The 15,147-nt window shown below is 41.5% G+C and overlaps 1 protein-coding gene across 3 annotated transcripts in view; it reads left to right on the top strand.

Annotated features, from left to right (window-relative positions):
* The first annotated feature begins 1,150 nt into the window (after window positions 1-1,150).
* IL12RB2 (interleukin 12 receptor subunit beta 2) overlaps window positions 1,151-15,147 on the top strand; it is a 74,292-nt gene continuing 60,295 nt past the window's right edge. For 2 of the 3 annotated variants that reach the window (XM_054691802.1, XM_037501061.1), the window contains exons 1-3: window positions 1,151-1,179; window positions 10,953-11,064; window positions 13,164-13,451. In XM_054691802.1, the coding sequence (XP_054547777.1) occupies window positions 10,989-11,064; window positions 13,164-13,451 (364 nt within the window). In that variant the 5' untranslated portion in view covers window positions 1,151-1,179; window positions 10,953-10,988. Of the gene's footprint in view, window positions 1,180-10,952; window positions 11,065-13,163; window positions 13,452-15,147 lie in introns of those variants that run through there. The other variant, XM_037501062.1, reaches the window with a different exon arrangement.

Below are 15,147 nucleotides of genomic sequence, written 5' to 3'. Positions count from 1 at the left end.
AAGGCATACATTGTACAAAAATGAAAAATGATGTAAAAATAAAATAAACAGATGAGCAGATGGGAAAAAAAAAAAGAATTACTGCTTTATTAACACTGTGTCACTGAGATAGATACTGGGTGAAACAAAAACCTGATCAGAAGTGTTGGAGTCTATGAAAGTGTCTGAAAAATATTTTAACTAATTAATTTTGCTTATATGTCCCTTTTCATTGTTTGAAGGTGTGTGAATGATTGATGATAGACATGTTTAAATCTAAAAGGGTTATTACAGTACATAAAATGTTGATTTAAATATTCTTAGTGATATCAGAGCATTATGCCACAGTTTATGCAGCAATTATTTTTGTTTCTGTGGTACATGCATAATCGCATGGGTTCTATAGAGTTGATGAAGTCCTAATTTAATGTCCTAAGTAGAGGGTACAGTTGCCCAGTTCTCTGCATTTGTGTAGTTTCCCCCCTTTCTTAGACTCCTCACTTACGTAGGACACTGCACCACGTCATACCATTAGCAAACGTTAATTTCTTACTTTTTAGATAGCAAACACAAATGAAAACCGGAATATTTTCTCCCCACACCCCCGTGGACTGTCTTGCACACTTTAGAGACATAACACCAGGCTGGGGTAGGAGCGGGGTGGCCCGCAGTCACGGAGGAAGAACGTCTCTGAGGAAAGTTGACAAATATCAACCAAGTGCCCCTTCTCTGTCAGAGCCGAGAACATGATTTTTTGTGGTGCTTCTCTTATCAACCAGCGGCGAGTCAGTCACCGCACCGACTCGCTCAATCCTCCCTCCGTCTTCTGAGCCAGGCTCTCCCGTCCAGGTGACTTACAAAAGGAAACCGAGGTGCGCGGCGACAGTACCTTGTTCCAGGCGACACGGCACAGCCGCCAGCGCCGGGCGGGTTCCTGCCCCGCCGGGCCCTGAGCGTGGGAGCGGCGGGCGCGGGCCGGCAGCGCGTCCGGCCCCCGAGCCGCTGCGGGTTTCCTGGCGCCGGGCCCCGCTCGCCACACGTCGGCGCCGGAGCGCCCCTCGCCGGGGTCCAAGGGGCGCGGCGGGCGAGGCGGGCGTGGAAAGGGCGGGCGCCGGGAGCGGCCGCGGCCAGCGCGACACGTGCAGCCCGAACCCCCCCCAGACCACCGGCTCGCGCCTGGCCAGCAGCTGGCGAAGCGGGGTGAGCGACCCACGGCTGGAGGGAGGGGAAGTGTGGGGGGAGCTGTGGGGGAGCAGTGGGGGACGTGTGGGGGGACGTGTGGGGGGACGTGTGAGGGGAGGTGGGGGCGGGGCGCCGGAGACCCCGGGAACCCCCGGCCGTCGTGGAGCTGGGCGTCCGAAAGCCCGGGCTTCCTCCCCCTGTTCTCCTGGGAGGCTGAGGGGGGGCAAGGCCTCTCCTCGTGAAGGTGCTCACGCCGCCCAGAGGTGAGGTTCACTTGGGAAAGTTCAGTGGGGGCTCGGCCAGGTAGAGGAGAGGGGAGGGGGCGCGTCCTGGCGCTACAGGTGCTCCCTGAGGCGGTCTAGAAAAGGGCGAAGGTACCCCTCAGCATCCAGACTTGGGCTAGGCCTGCGAGTGAGACTCGGTGTTTGAAAATGGACCTGTAAGCCCATTTTCTGTAAGACAGTGAGGCAGCTACTTAGTCTCACGCGAGGCTGAGCTGTCCCTTTCTCTTTGCTCTTTCCTGTGGGTTCTGTCGCCGGAACAGGAGTCCTGGCTGGCTCCTTTGTAGAAGGTTCTGGGCAACCAAGGCCAGCCTCAGTTTGCTCATTTGTGAAAGGGCTCGCCTAGGGAGGCCCTTCTCACCTGGTTGAGGGGCATATGTAACCTTTGTGAAAGGTTAAAGTCTTACAAATAGTAACCCAAAAGACACAAAAAGATTTTTCCCTGATAAGTCGAAAGGAGGAGGCAAAATTAGTCTTCATTGTTTTTTCAACTCTGGATAATTGTTACAACCCTGTAGGCATTTGTCCTGCCTAGATAAAAGTGTTTGTTGAGCACTTACTATGTTCCTGACCCTTGAGTATACATATTGTATTTTTACATAAGTCTTTAAAAACCCTGTGGAGTGGTGGGAACTTTTTGTGCACTTTCATAGAGTGATGAGTTATGGGTGTCTGGCTCCAAACTCTCGGCTCCTTGTCTTTTGCCTCATACTATGATATCCATCTTCACTTGAGCAAATAAACAGTAGATTTTCTTTTCCCACCACCAAGGAATGGAACAGATCCCTATTTCTCTGCCCAAGATATAACTGAATGGATTTTAGTGGCTAAGAGCTGATGTTCTTCTCTACCACTGTAATGTTAAATCCTCAGTTCATTACCATCTTTTGTTAGGCTCTAAGAACTTGCAATATGCTTTTATTTTTATGTCATGTTTAAGTATCATGATGTTTACATCGGATGGTGAATGTCCAAATTTTCACAAGTTCTTAATCTTTGCTATATTAAAATGAGTTCTAATGTGAATAGAATTTTAATGCACATAAATGATTTTTATGGACAAAGAATCCTCTAAGCATAGTAGAGGTTGTACATCATTTCTTGATTGTGGATTTATTTTCTAATTGATGCACATGGCTTGTTCCCTTACATACTGTACTCTTTGTAATTGTGTGCACAGCATTGCTCTCAACTTCTGCATGAAAATTTGTGCCCACCTGAAAAGAAAACTAAACCCCAAAGAAACTTCATCCAGTTTCCTTTGCTCTTGGAACTTTGTGGTGCTTTATCCTAACAATGGCTTTTTAAAGTTCAAATATGCATCAAACACCTGTTATATTCAACACATTTGTACTAGTTGCTGTAGTGAATATAAAGAAATGTAAGACCTAGTTTCTGTCATTAAGAAATGAAAACTGTTTAGGAAGACAAGAATTACAAGTACACCTATTTTTTCATAAGTGATAGATGTTATAAAGAGGCATGGTATTTAATTTTAATCAAATCTTTCAGTGATCACCCAAAGGAATGGGCAAAGAGGTCAGAAAGTAGTCTAAATTCTAACAACACCCTTGAAAATAAGTGATATCATCCTTTTTCTTAATAATAGTAATAGCAAATGATAATATTTATTGCGCTCTCGGTATATGCCAGGCATTTTGCTAAGAGCATCTTGCTTAACTCCCCCTCCCCACCCCACAATAACCCTGTGAGTTAGGTGCTATGTTTATTCTCATTTTACAGATGAGGAAACTCAAGCATGGAAGGTAGATCTAATTTATGTAATTCTGAAGTTACCTCTTTTTTTCCTATATTATCTTGGTCAACTTGAAGATTTCTCTGCTGTAGAATAGAGATACCAACAGTTATTTTATGTAGTAGAAGACAGTTGTTAAACCTCAGTAGCATGCTCAGCATTGTGATAAATTGCTAAATAAGTAAAGTAAGAATCTTACTTTGTGTCTCTTTTGCAGTAATGCACAGTGGGAAAGGAAAACGTTAAGTAAAACATCAGACAGAAATGTGGAGACAGTGGGTTTGTTAGTACAGACTTCAGTTGAGTTCTTAGTTTACATAAAACACCTAGGGAAAAATATGGAATGGTGATAAATAGTCTTAGTATTTTCACTCTTTTCCCCCCAGTGTGCCTTCACTCTAACTTATCTAAAGATAATTGTGAAATTTCTAGAGAACTCTAAAAACGAAGTAATTGTAATATGTTTTCATATGTATAATGTCTCATAGCACTTTGTAAAAAGACTCAGGGATTGATGTTAAAAGGTAAAGCAGGGCCTCCCCGGTGGCGCAGCGGTTGAGCGCTGGGTTGCGAAGCTGCCCGCGGCCTCTGCAGCGCCGGTTCGATCCCCGGCTGCTCCCAGGCCACCAGAGGAGGGTCCCACATGGTGCGCGGACCTCTCCTGCCGCCCGCTGCTCCCCTCAGCAGTGTACTTCGGTCCTTCTGCCTGCTCTGCTCCCCGCTCTGGCTCTGGTGAATTCTCTCACCCTCCCGCGCTTCTGACTGTACCCAGTGCATGTATAAACAAAACAAACAAACAAACAAATAAATAAATAAAACATGCCTCTATAAAAAAAAAAAAAAAAAAAAAAAAAAAGGTAAAGCAAACTTGCCAGAATATCACACAATACCCAAGATCCAGAGGTAAAGCTGCCACTTTCATGACGTTCACAAAAACTTCAAAATTGAGAATGTCCAAGGAGAGTCCTTTCCAACAGACTAAGGAAGAAATGTTAATGAAAGAGATTTAGTATTCTCAGTAAATGACTAGTCTTTTTTCAAACAGGGAAAAGAGCCTTTGAAATGTGAGGTTAACGATGCCACAGTAGAAGAAGAGGAACCAGGATAGAATCCAGATCCTCTAGTCACAGACACTGTGCTCCTTCGAGTACATCATCCTTCCCAGTAGAAGATGGTTTGTTTTATTTATAACTTCAGTGGGATGCAGAGGTAGAAAATAGGGAAGGTTGGACTATTCAAACTTAATTGACCAAATGTCATGAAAATGGGAGGCTTGTAGGAGCTAATCAAAGAAAGAATAGGAAATGCAGCAAATAATATCAGTTGGTTTGAAAGTTCCTTCTTTCTGCAAGATTCCACCCATGTCTTGTTCCTTCTTTCTTTCTGTATTTTTCATTCTTATATTTTAGGAGCACTTGTTCAGTTCATAAGACAGTTCTCAGTGCAATTGATTCATTGGTTGGGGTAAAATAAAATTCCCTAATGCATCTTAAATGTAATTTTTACACACAGCATTTCAGAAGCCTGCCTGTTGTGTCCAGTATGATCTATCTGAAATAAAGAATAGAAAATCAACAGAAAGAACATTCCAGAAAAAAAATGAAAAAGTATGGAGAAAAGAAGGGGAACTTTCTTGAGAAAAATGATAAAGAAGTTATTAAAAGGGAATAGAGAAAACAATCTGAAATTAGAATAAAAAGGGATTTAAGCTTTTAAAGTTTCTTGAATTTGAGGAACTAGCCTCAGTGGAAAGTCTGCTTTGTGCTCGATGTTCTTGTGGGTTCATGAACACTGTCATATTAATCTTCCCAATAACTTTGTCTAGGTAGGTATCACTATGCCCACTGTATGAATGAGAAAATAGCACTCTTGACAGCTAATAGCACACAGCAGAATTGAGATTTGCCAGCTCTTTTCTTTTCCATAATACCACACTGCCCCTTGAACTTAACACAGTGCTACAGAAAAGTAATGTGAAAGTAGAAATTATTACCTGTGATAACGATTTTTCCTAACCTAGTAAAATGTGATTTTGAGTTAGCTGCCTATTTTGTGCTTCCTCCTAGAGCAATGTTGGAAAGAGACTGAAGGGTCTCTGCCCTCCTGCACAGTGTATCAGTGTTTCTTCATTGAAACATTATTTTCACTGTCTGGAAACTGTCACAACTTAAGTGATGAGTCAATGACATAGCATGCTCTTTGATTTTTCTGATTCAAGATAGAGTTGTAGTTTGAATATCGACCCTCCATGCAGGCCAAATGAAGGATGTTTACAGTCAATAGGAGGTTTCGTTTTATTGGAAGTTACCTCATTTACTTGAAGATCTTTTGGACTCTGAGTTTCTTATAAATAAAGAAGCTATTTTACTTGGTATTCAGAGAAAATGAGCAAGTTTGTGCTTGGTTTAATGTACTATATAAATTTAGATTTATCCTCTCTTGCCAATTTCATATATAGTTGTATTTATGAGTATATGTATATATGTTCACATATATGCACATTTCATAAATGTATGTTCTAATATGCACTTATAATGACCAAATGAATATTTTATTGTTGAATATGCTACTATTTGAAGAATGGTATAGCTTCATAGTCAATGCATATTGAAAAATATCCTGTAGAAAACTTTTGCAGAAACCTGTTTAATCCCTATGTATCTGTTCATAAATTATCTTCTGTTTGATTCATAATTTCCTACTTGCTAGAATATTTCAAACTTTAATGAAGCAACTAAAGTAACTATAATAAATAAAAACATATTAAGGATAGGGCCTCCCCTGGTGGCGCAGCGGTTGGGCGCTGGGTTGCGAGGCTGCCCGCAGCCTCTGGGACGCCGGTTTGATCCCCGGCCACCGGGCAAGGGTCCCACGTGGCGCGCAGACCTCTCCTGCCGCCGCTGCTCCCCTCAGCAGTGTACTTCGGTCCTTCTGCCTGCTCTGCTCCCCACTCTGGCTCTGTTGAGTTCTCTCGCCCTCCCGTGCTTCTGTCTGTGCCTAGTGCTTGTATAAATAAGTAAATGAATCTTTAAAAAAAAAAAAAACATATTAAGGATATTGGCCACAATATAACAGAATGAGATTTAATGTAGTTTTAATATAGCTACATTAAATTTGAAGCAAAATCAGTGAACAAAGAAAAACCATTTACGTTTCATTCAGATCAGCACTTGCCTACCACAGGCCATATTTTCGTGCCCGCTGATGAAGAGCTTGAAAGTTAGCGGAGGAGCCAGGCAGATACCAAAAAATACTAGTTCCACTTACTCTAGCCAGTGCTAAAATAGGAGGATGCCAATATGTATGAAGATAGTAGGAGTAAGAGGCTTCAGTCTCACCTGAAGATGTAGGTAAGGCTTCTTTCCATCACTAGTACTATAACTGTAGTCCACAACATCATTATTTCTTAACTGGATCTCTGCAATTGCTTCCTAAGGGTCTACCTGCTTTCATCTGCCCCACATATGTGGGGCCAGTAATGGTGCTCTTGTTTGTTGTTTTTGTATGTGTGTGTGTTTAGGTAATTCATATCTTATAACACCTCCAATTAAAAGCCAGGTAAATAAATAAATAAAACTTCTAATTAAACACTAGTTGTTTCCCATAACTTTGAGGGTAAAATCCAGGCTCTCTTACACAGCAACAAGTGTATGGTAGATCTGGCTCTTGCCTTCTTTTCCGATTTCCTTTCATACCATCCCTCCCTGCCACCCTGTATTTCTCTACCTCACTAGCAACAAACTTGTTTCTCTTCATCCAGGCTTTGCACTCTGGTTTACTGTCAGAAAAATTCCGAGTCTTCATTTTACCAACATCAATTTCAGCACAAGCTTCACCTCAGAGAAATGCCTTCATTGACCAGATTATCTCCTTTCCAGGCTCTCTCTCCCCAGAGCCTCTTTTATGTTTTCTTTTATCCTTGTCTGAACTTATTGTTTTATTTCTTTGTTTTCTGTCTCCCATTCCAGAATATGGATACCACAAGAGCTGAGCCCCTGTCTTGTTCTGTATTGTATCCCAAAACCATAGCACATAGCAACTGCTTAGTACAAACTCGTTGGATGAATGACTGAATGCAAGGTGTCTGGGCTGAGTTAGATTGGGATGAGAAAGATGCAGCCAGTTTAAGAACAGTGAAAAGGTAAATAGCATGAGCATAGACACAGAAGCATGAATTGGCATGAGATGTACAGGGGAACTGTAAGCAACTCAGTATTACTAAACGCTAGAGTGTCAGCAGAGTGTTGGGTGTGGCTGGTGATAAAGACAGGAGTCAGCGCACAGAGGCCATTGTATGCCTTGACCTTGGACATTATGGTTTAGTAAGAGGAAAATTGTCAGGTTTTGGTTTATATAAGTGTTTCTCAATCATTTTAAGACAAGATCCACCAGGAATCTATTTTATGTTAACTGTAAACTGATACCCATCCCCAGATGTTAGAGGCTACCACATTCCTTGGCTCATGGCCCCCTTCCTTCAGAGCAAGTGGTGGCAGGTTGAGTCTTTTTCACACCATAGTTCTCTGACTCTTCTGTCTCCCTTGTGCATTTTTAAGGTTTCTTGTGATTAGATTGGGTCCACTTGAATAATACAGGTCAACTCACCCTTAGGCCCTTAACTTTAGTCACATTTCCAAAGTCCTGCTGTGACTTAAAATAATATATTTTCAGGTTCTGGGGATTAGGACATGAACACCTATGGTGGGCCAGTATTCTGTCTACCACCATGTTTATACGAGATTTTCCATAACTCATATTCCAGCTTTCTTTCAATACACATTTTTAGTACTAACTGTTTCCCAATGCTAAATGCTGGCTTACAACGGTGAGCAGGACAGTCAATGTTCTTGCTATAATGGTGACTTAAACTCTAGCACAAAGGTAGATGACAAATAATCAAGTAAATAAACAAAGTGGTTACAGATTTTACCATGAAGGCAAGTGAGTAGATAGTAACTAGGCAAGACCACTTTGACCAGGAGGTTAGGGAGGGGCTGTCTGAGGAAGTGACACATGATCTGAATTCTGAAAGTCGTAAGTCTTCTACTAAGAACTGGGGAAGATGATTCTAGCAGAGGAAATAGAAAGTACAGAGTCCCCAGGCAGCAAAGGGCATATCTTTTTCAAGGAACGGTCTGAAGGTCAGTCTGAGTAGAGCAGAGTGAGCAAGTCAAAAAAGTAGAAGAGATTATGACGATAAAGCTGGACTGAGAGATGGGATGTGGTGAAACTTTGGATTTTATTCTAAATCTTATGGAGACTGGTTGAAAGGTTTTAAATATTGGTGGTATGAAGCAGGTAACAATCTGGTTTATATTTTTAAAAGGTAGTCAGCTATGTGAAAATGACTTAGAATAAGGGCAAGGATGAATTGCAGAGGTATTTGAGGGCTACGGTAGTCATCTAGGGGAGAAATGAGAGTGGTTTGGACTAGGATGAAAATAAGAGAAATTGGGAGAATTGGATGATCTGTGATATAGTTGTGAAGTAGAATTGATAGTGTTATAGGGAAGCCTCGATACAAAACAGGTCGCCTGACTGTGGGTCCTCACCCACACGCTTAAAAGGACTTATCAATACGCTACTGCAGGCACACACGAAAGGTCAATAAAAGGTTTATTTACAAGGGAAGGGAAAATGAGGAAATGTACAACTCGGGGAGAAAAGTGGAAGACAAAGTTTTAAATGCGTCCCACCCGATCCGCCAATCTGGAATCCCAAATGGCGATCTGAGAGCTGGCTGCAAGCCAGGAGCCATGATGCCAGGAAGTGAGCGAGAGAGCGAGCCCCCCAGGGCCCACGTGTTTGGTTTTTATACCAAACCTGGCTGCTTAACTCCACCCTCAGGTCCCAGCCACCTTCCCTTTGATGGTGACGGGATTTGTCTTTCCCAATGTCTTGATGGCTTTGGTCTGGAATGGGGGGTGGAGTCCACAAGCCTGCATGGAATTAGCTCAGGACATCCTTTCCCCCTAACAGTAGGACTTGGTGATGCTGCCACTGTGTGATTACAAGGGATAAGAAAGAGGGTGGACTCAAGGATGACGTCTAGGTTTTCTAGCAACTTAGAGGATAAGGATGTTATTCATAGAAATAGAAAAGACTGGGAGAAGAACCAGTATGTAGAAAGAAGAAAGAAGAGAGACCAAAAATTCCAACTGAACATTGTTAATATTAGCAGTATGATAAAAAAAAAAACAACAACAACAAGGAATGATACCTAGAAGAGGACATGTGAGACTAGACTTCAGAAAGATGTCTGAGGTGAGGATATGTATATGAGAGTCTTCAGCAAACCTGTTATCTAGAGCCAACTGTTTAGTTGAAATGAGATTCCCCCCAGGAGAAAGTAGAAATGGAGAAAAAATACATCTTCTGGGTACTGAGGTTCTCCAAGAGTCAGAAAGTAGATGAAGGATAGCCAGCAAAGACTGTTGTAAAGATGCTAGTAGTATTTGGGTCTTTCCTGAGCCATAACTCTATTAGAGGTAGAAGTTTCCAAAGGGGCAAGTTGGCAATCACCTAGATGCCCTCTAGGGCGGAACTGAGATATCTCTAGCATTTAATGTAGTGCTTGGCACATGAAAAGTCATCATCAATGCTGAATGAGTAAGTGAATTTTACTAAGGCTGTCCAATATATTCTGGTGTATTTCTAGGTATGGGAATAAGAAGTAAACATTCTCAGTGGCTGGCTCTGAGTGACCTGACATCACAGAGCTTTCTACTTTATAATTTTTTGGCTTACTGTAATAGAATTTAGAGAATTTGCTAATGACTACAAGCACCATTCCTTAGGTTTAAATTTGGAAGCAGAAATCACCAGTTTGCATTTTCTGAATCATTCAAGATAAAAAATACTTTAAAAAATAATTAATAAACAAGCAAACAAGTAAAATCGAACTTCTGTGGAAAACCTAAGCATTTGCATTAGAATCCTTAGAATTCCTTTCTTACTGCCAAGGAGATCACTCTTTTTTTAAATTCTTGGAAAAGGTGTTATATGCACTATTTTTAAACCCCTTCTTCCAGAAGCACACAAATAGATCAGAAATTCTCATTCTTAAGAGTTAATACCTCTGGTCTCCCCGGTGGAGCAGCGGTTGAGCACTGGGTTGTGAAGCTGCCCGCAGCCTCTGTGGCGCTGGTTCGATCCCCGGCTGCTCCCCGCCCACCAGAGGAGGGTCCCACATGGTGCGCAGACCTCTCCTGCCGCCTGCTGCTCCCCTCAGCTGTGTGCTTCAGTCCTACTGCCTGCTCTGCTCCCCGCCCTGGCTCTGGTGAATTCTTTCATCCTCCCGTGCTTCTGACTGTACCCAGTGCTTGTATAAGTAAACAAACAAATAAATAAATAAATCTTAAAAAAAAAAGAGTTAATACCTCTATGTTTAAATATGATGATTCAGCCTTGTTTGAAAGGAAAAAAAATTGTGTGGAACTGGCTCAGAAATATGAAATAATTTGCCCATAGTCTCAAAGTATTTAAATCTAGTTCTAAAGGACTCCAAAGGCTATGGAACCTCTCCACCCTTTACTAATCCAAGAAGTTTAAGTGACAGGATGGGGGAGGGATGGTAAGAGTCTTATTTTTGCTAGTTTCATCTGTGGCTTTAAAGGTATACTTTATCTTTTAAAAATAACAAGCAAAATCCTTAACAATATGTAGAAAATTAAAGGAATGTTTGAAGCCCTTCTAAATGTTGTTCATTCTGGCATTTTCTGAATGTATTTAGTGAATTTGTCTTCTTTTACAAGGAAAAATACAGAAGTGTATTCCAGAGTGGACTGTTCATGGCACATGCGGTTAGAGCATGCTCACTGGCTCTTGTTTTTGTAATCCTGTTGCTGTTCGTTAAAGCAAAAATAGGTAAGATATTTCTGTAATAGTGTGTGGAAGAACTTGTGGTTTTAAATTTTTGGTAATAGATGAAATATACATTGTGTTTTGGTAGTTGGTCTTTAGTAACTAATTTTGTCTGGCCCTGTGTCTGTAGCTAATATGCATTTTATTTACCTTATACTAATGATTAGTATAAGAGCTCAATCATATTATTTTTCTCTTAAGAAAGTGGCCAGCAACCTAACTAGACATCATGAATGAATGCATTACATTACGGTGTATTTTACGCGGTTATTCATGGGTGTACTCAGCTTTGTTTTAAAAATATAATAATAATGGCTGTCATTTTCTTTTCTTTTTTTTTTTCTTTCTTTTTTTTCCTTTGCTTTTTTTTTTTTTAATTTTCTGGCCCATTAGGGTCAAAGAACAGAAAATAGGCATTAGGAAGGTAAGAGAAAGAGAGAGAAAGAGAGAGAGAGAAGACTTAGTTTTAGTCCTGAAAATAAAAAATGAGAACTTTTTCCTGTAAGTAAATTTTCAGTATTTCCTTTGATTTAAATAACTTCTCTCCCAATTCCTGTTTACGTTAGTTGAGCTAAGCAGTCTCACAATTACCCAAAAAAGACTTTCAGTGGAAGCTTTAAATCACATCTAAAAATTCAGTGGTGAATCTATAATTCTGAGTTTCTTTCATCTGTAGTTACCAGGTGCCATCCAAAACTGCTAGTTGCTGAATAGTCATCATATTTATACACAAACTTCTGGAGAGTAAGAGTCACCTTCCTTTTAAGTAAGGAAGCATGGAGTAATGTAATATCTAGCATGGAGTACATAATATGAAGAACTCTTAAAAAGGAGAATACATCCATGCAATTTCATATTAGCTGTGTTGAGTAATGATTCAGCTAGCCCAAGGACTAATATCTTGAAGGAATATCAGAATGTGGTATAGTAAGACCTAATTCCACCACAAACACACCAGAGCCCCTGAATATTTTCTCTTTATTATACAATAATGTAACAAATTACACATACTTTATACCACTAACATAGCAAAAGAAGGAATTATTCCTAAATCTATTGCGTAAAGTTTACAATAGCCTTTTAAAGCTTTCTTAATTTTTCTTTTTATTATGAGTACTACTATAAGCATTATAAATCAGAAATGAGGATGGAAACAAATCTGATTTATTCTGGAAAGTATTTTTTAGTAGTCTGGTGAATAATTTGCATAGAAGAGATTGGTTTTTCCTGGAACTGTGTTCCTGAATGTTTGTTCCAACACAATTTTCTCACCTCACCACTTTTCTTTTCTTTCTTTTTTTTTTTTTTAAGATTTATTTATACAAGAACCGGGGTACAGGCCAGATGTATGGGAGGATGAGAGGATTTACCAGAGACAGAGCGGGGAACAGAACAGGCAGACTGATGAAATACACTGCTGAGGGGAGCAGTGGGCGTGGCAGGAGAGGTCTGCCACGCCATGTGGGACCCTCGCCGGCTGGCCGGGATCGAACTGGCACTGTAGAGACTGCGGACAGCTTCACAGTGCAGAGCTCAACCGCCTGCACCACCAGGGGAGGCCCATTTTCTCACCATTTTTCTATTAATAGTTCTGGTTATAGTATTACTGTTTTGAGAAGGATCCAGGTTTTAAATCAGATCAATCAGACTTTAATATATTTAATTTTGGACCTCCCTGGTGGCGCAGGCGTTTGAGCGCCACACTGTGAAGCTGTCCACAGCCTCTGCAGCGTGGGTTCGATCCCGGCTAGCAAGAATCCCATATGGCGAGGCAGACCTCTCATGTCCCACCTGCTGCTCCCCTCAGCAGTGTGTTTCGTCAGTCTGCCTGTTCTGTTCCCTGCTCTGTCTCCAGTGAATCTTCTCACCCTCCGGTGCATCTGGCTTGTACCCCGGTTCTTGTATGAAAATAAATAAATCTTTAAATATATATTTATATATATATTTAATTTTGTTCTCTTTGTGCATCACCAACACAGAGTAATTTACATTTCCATGATTTGATGGGGTTAATTTTACTCTGTTTTAGGGAATTACATATACTATCCATTTTAAAATGGGTTTCTTAACGCATTGAGTATTATGTTTGTGTCTTACCACAGATGAGTGCCAGAGAGGAAACGTGACTGTGAAGCCTTCCCGTTTAATTTCCCTTGGATCATCAGTCAATATTTCGTGCTCTTTGAAGCCCAAGCAGGGCTGTTCCCCATATTCTAGTTTCAACCAGTTGATCCTCTATCAGTTCAAGAATAGAATCCATATTCAGCATGGTGACTCCCTCAGTTCTCAGGTCACAGGCCTTTCTCTGGGTACAACCGTCTTTGTCTGCAAACTGGCCTGTAGCAAAAGTACTGAGATTAGAATATGTGGGGCAGATGTCTTGGTTGGTGGTGAGTATCCCATTCTGAACTCCTAAAAATTGGTCATCTTTTGGTATTTGTCATATGTTGAACAGAAATCCAAATATAGGACAGTGTTCTTTCTTTTTCTACCACCTGGACCTATTTTATCTTGATACCAGCATGAGTACCTTGATGTGAGACATCAGTAGATTTTGGGTCTCCTTTGGTGAGTGTCTCCCTTTCTCGTTCTCCCATCGTCTTCCTCTTCCTCCCTCTTCTTTTTGGCCATTAAGATCGTTTACTCGTGGTCCTTGTGCTCCAGTGGCAGGAAAATGAGTCTCTGCTGCTAAGTCTTCAATCCTTCTTGACATGAGAATTTTAGAGCTACAACCTCCTAAAAAGAAGAGGTGACTTTCAATTTATGCAACCCAGCCTGACCACCCAACTCTAAGCACTCTCCTTGCCCCCTTTATTTCATGCACAAAAAATAGTTCTTTCATCTATGCACACCCTAAACCTGGTTATCATACGTAGTAGAGGTTAACAGAGAACAGTCATCATAATGATTATCCTTTACTGGTCTTTTAGAAAACTATCTAAGGCAAATCTGGCATGTAAACATTTCATGGAGGGAGGGAGAGTGAGGGAGAAAAGGAACAGAGCAAGCAAAAGTAGTCAAGTTACTGAGCAGACCACAGTGTCAACAGAAAATTCAGCTGATTGTTGGTCACTAGGGACATCTCCAGAAAGAATATATGGAAAAACAATGACAGAGAAAGAGAAGAATTTAACTGTCTGCCATTTGTCACATTTCACCTACAGGGCATCAGTTCCCCCACACTGCTGACGTGCACTCCTGGCGTGCACTGCCTTAAGAACTCAAGTGTCACAGTGCAGCATGAAATAGCACACACCTGCCTGCAGCTTGCAGCCTGCACCCTGCAGTCTCAAAGGCTCAGCCAGGCAAGCCAGTGAGCTTGCATGGACCCAGAGCAATCCCATGGCACTCTGTGCCTCTGTGGCTCCAGGGAAGCTCCAGAGTGGCAAGTGAGAGGCATAAGGAAGCCTGAAGCAGGCTAGTGAACCAAGTTGCAAGGCCAGGGTCCCTGTCATAAAGGCATTGATAGAGAGTTCAATGAGACTCTTTTCAGGACAGATGGAAGCACCTTCTCTGTGACCTAGAAGGATTAATGCCAGACAATCTTCCTGGAGGGCAAATAGAAGCATTGAGCAGAACACCAAACAAATGCCAGGCAAATCACTGAGGGGTAAGGAGGCATAAACTAGGTCTAGTGTTCCTCTTTCAGCTCAGGGCGTCCCGTTCACTCTGTTTACAGGTCACATACTCTCAGCTCTGACAATCTGCGGTGTAATTAAAGGAGCTTGAGCTTTGAACCCCAGCCCTGTTGCTAGCAGTAAACCCTTAGACAGTCAACTCTGTGAGCCTCAGTTCCTCTGTCTGTTTCATGAGGATACTAACACCTACCTGACAAGATAGTTGTAGTGATTAGATGCAAAGTGTTTAATCAAGTAACAGAAACATAGGAAGCGCTTAGACAACGAACACTAAGATTGCAGTTCCATCCAGTTTTACTTTGCTCCTCATGGGTGCAGCATGCTGGATAGCTGAGCACATTTCCCATTAAGAGAAAGACTGATTATTGACAGAATGAAAAATTTTCTTAAAAACACTATTGCTCCTCACCTCACTTGTCCTCAAAACACCTAAATATTTCACCCAGGT

This window comes from Talpa occidentalis, unplaced genomic scaffold (genome assembly GCF_014898055.3).
Source record: "Talpa occidentalis isolate TD23 unplaced genomic scaffold, MPIMG_talOcc4v2.1 talOcc4.9, whole genome shotgun sequence".
In the NCBI taxonomy this organism is placed as follows: domain Eukaryota; kingdom Metazoa; phylum Chordata; class Mammalia; order Eulipotyphla; family Talpidae; genus Talpa; species Talpa occidentalis.
Note: the sequence above shows the minus strand (reverse complement) of the source record. Positions and strands in the feature narration are given on the sequence as shown.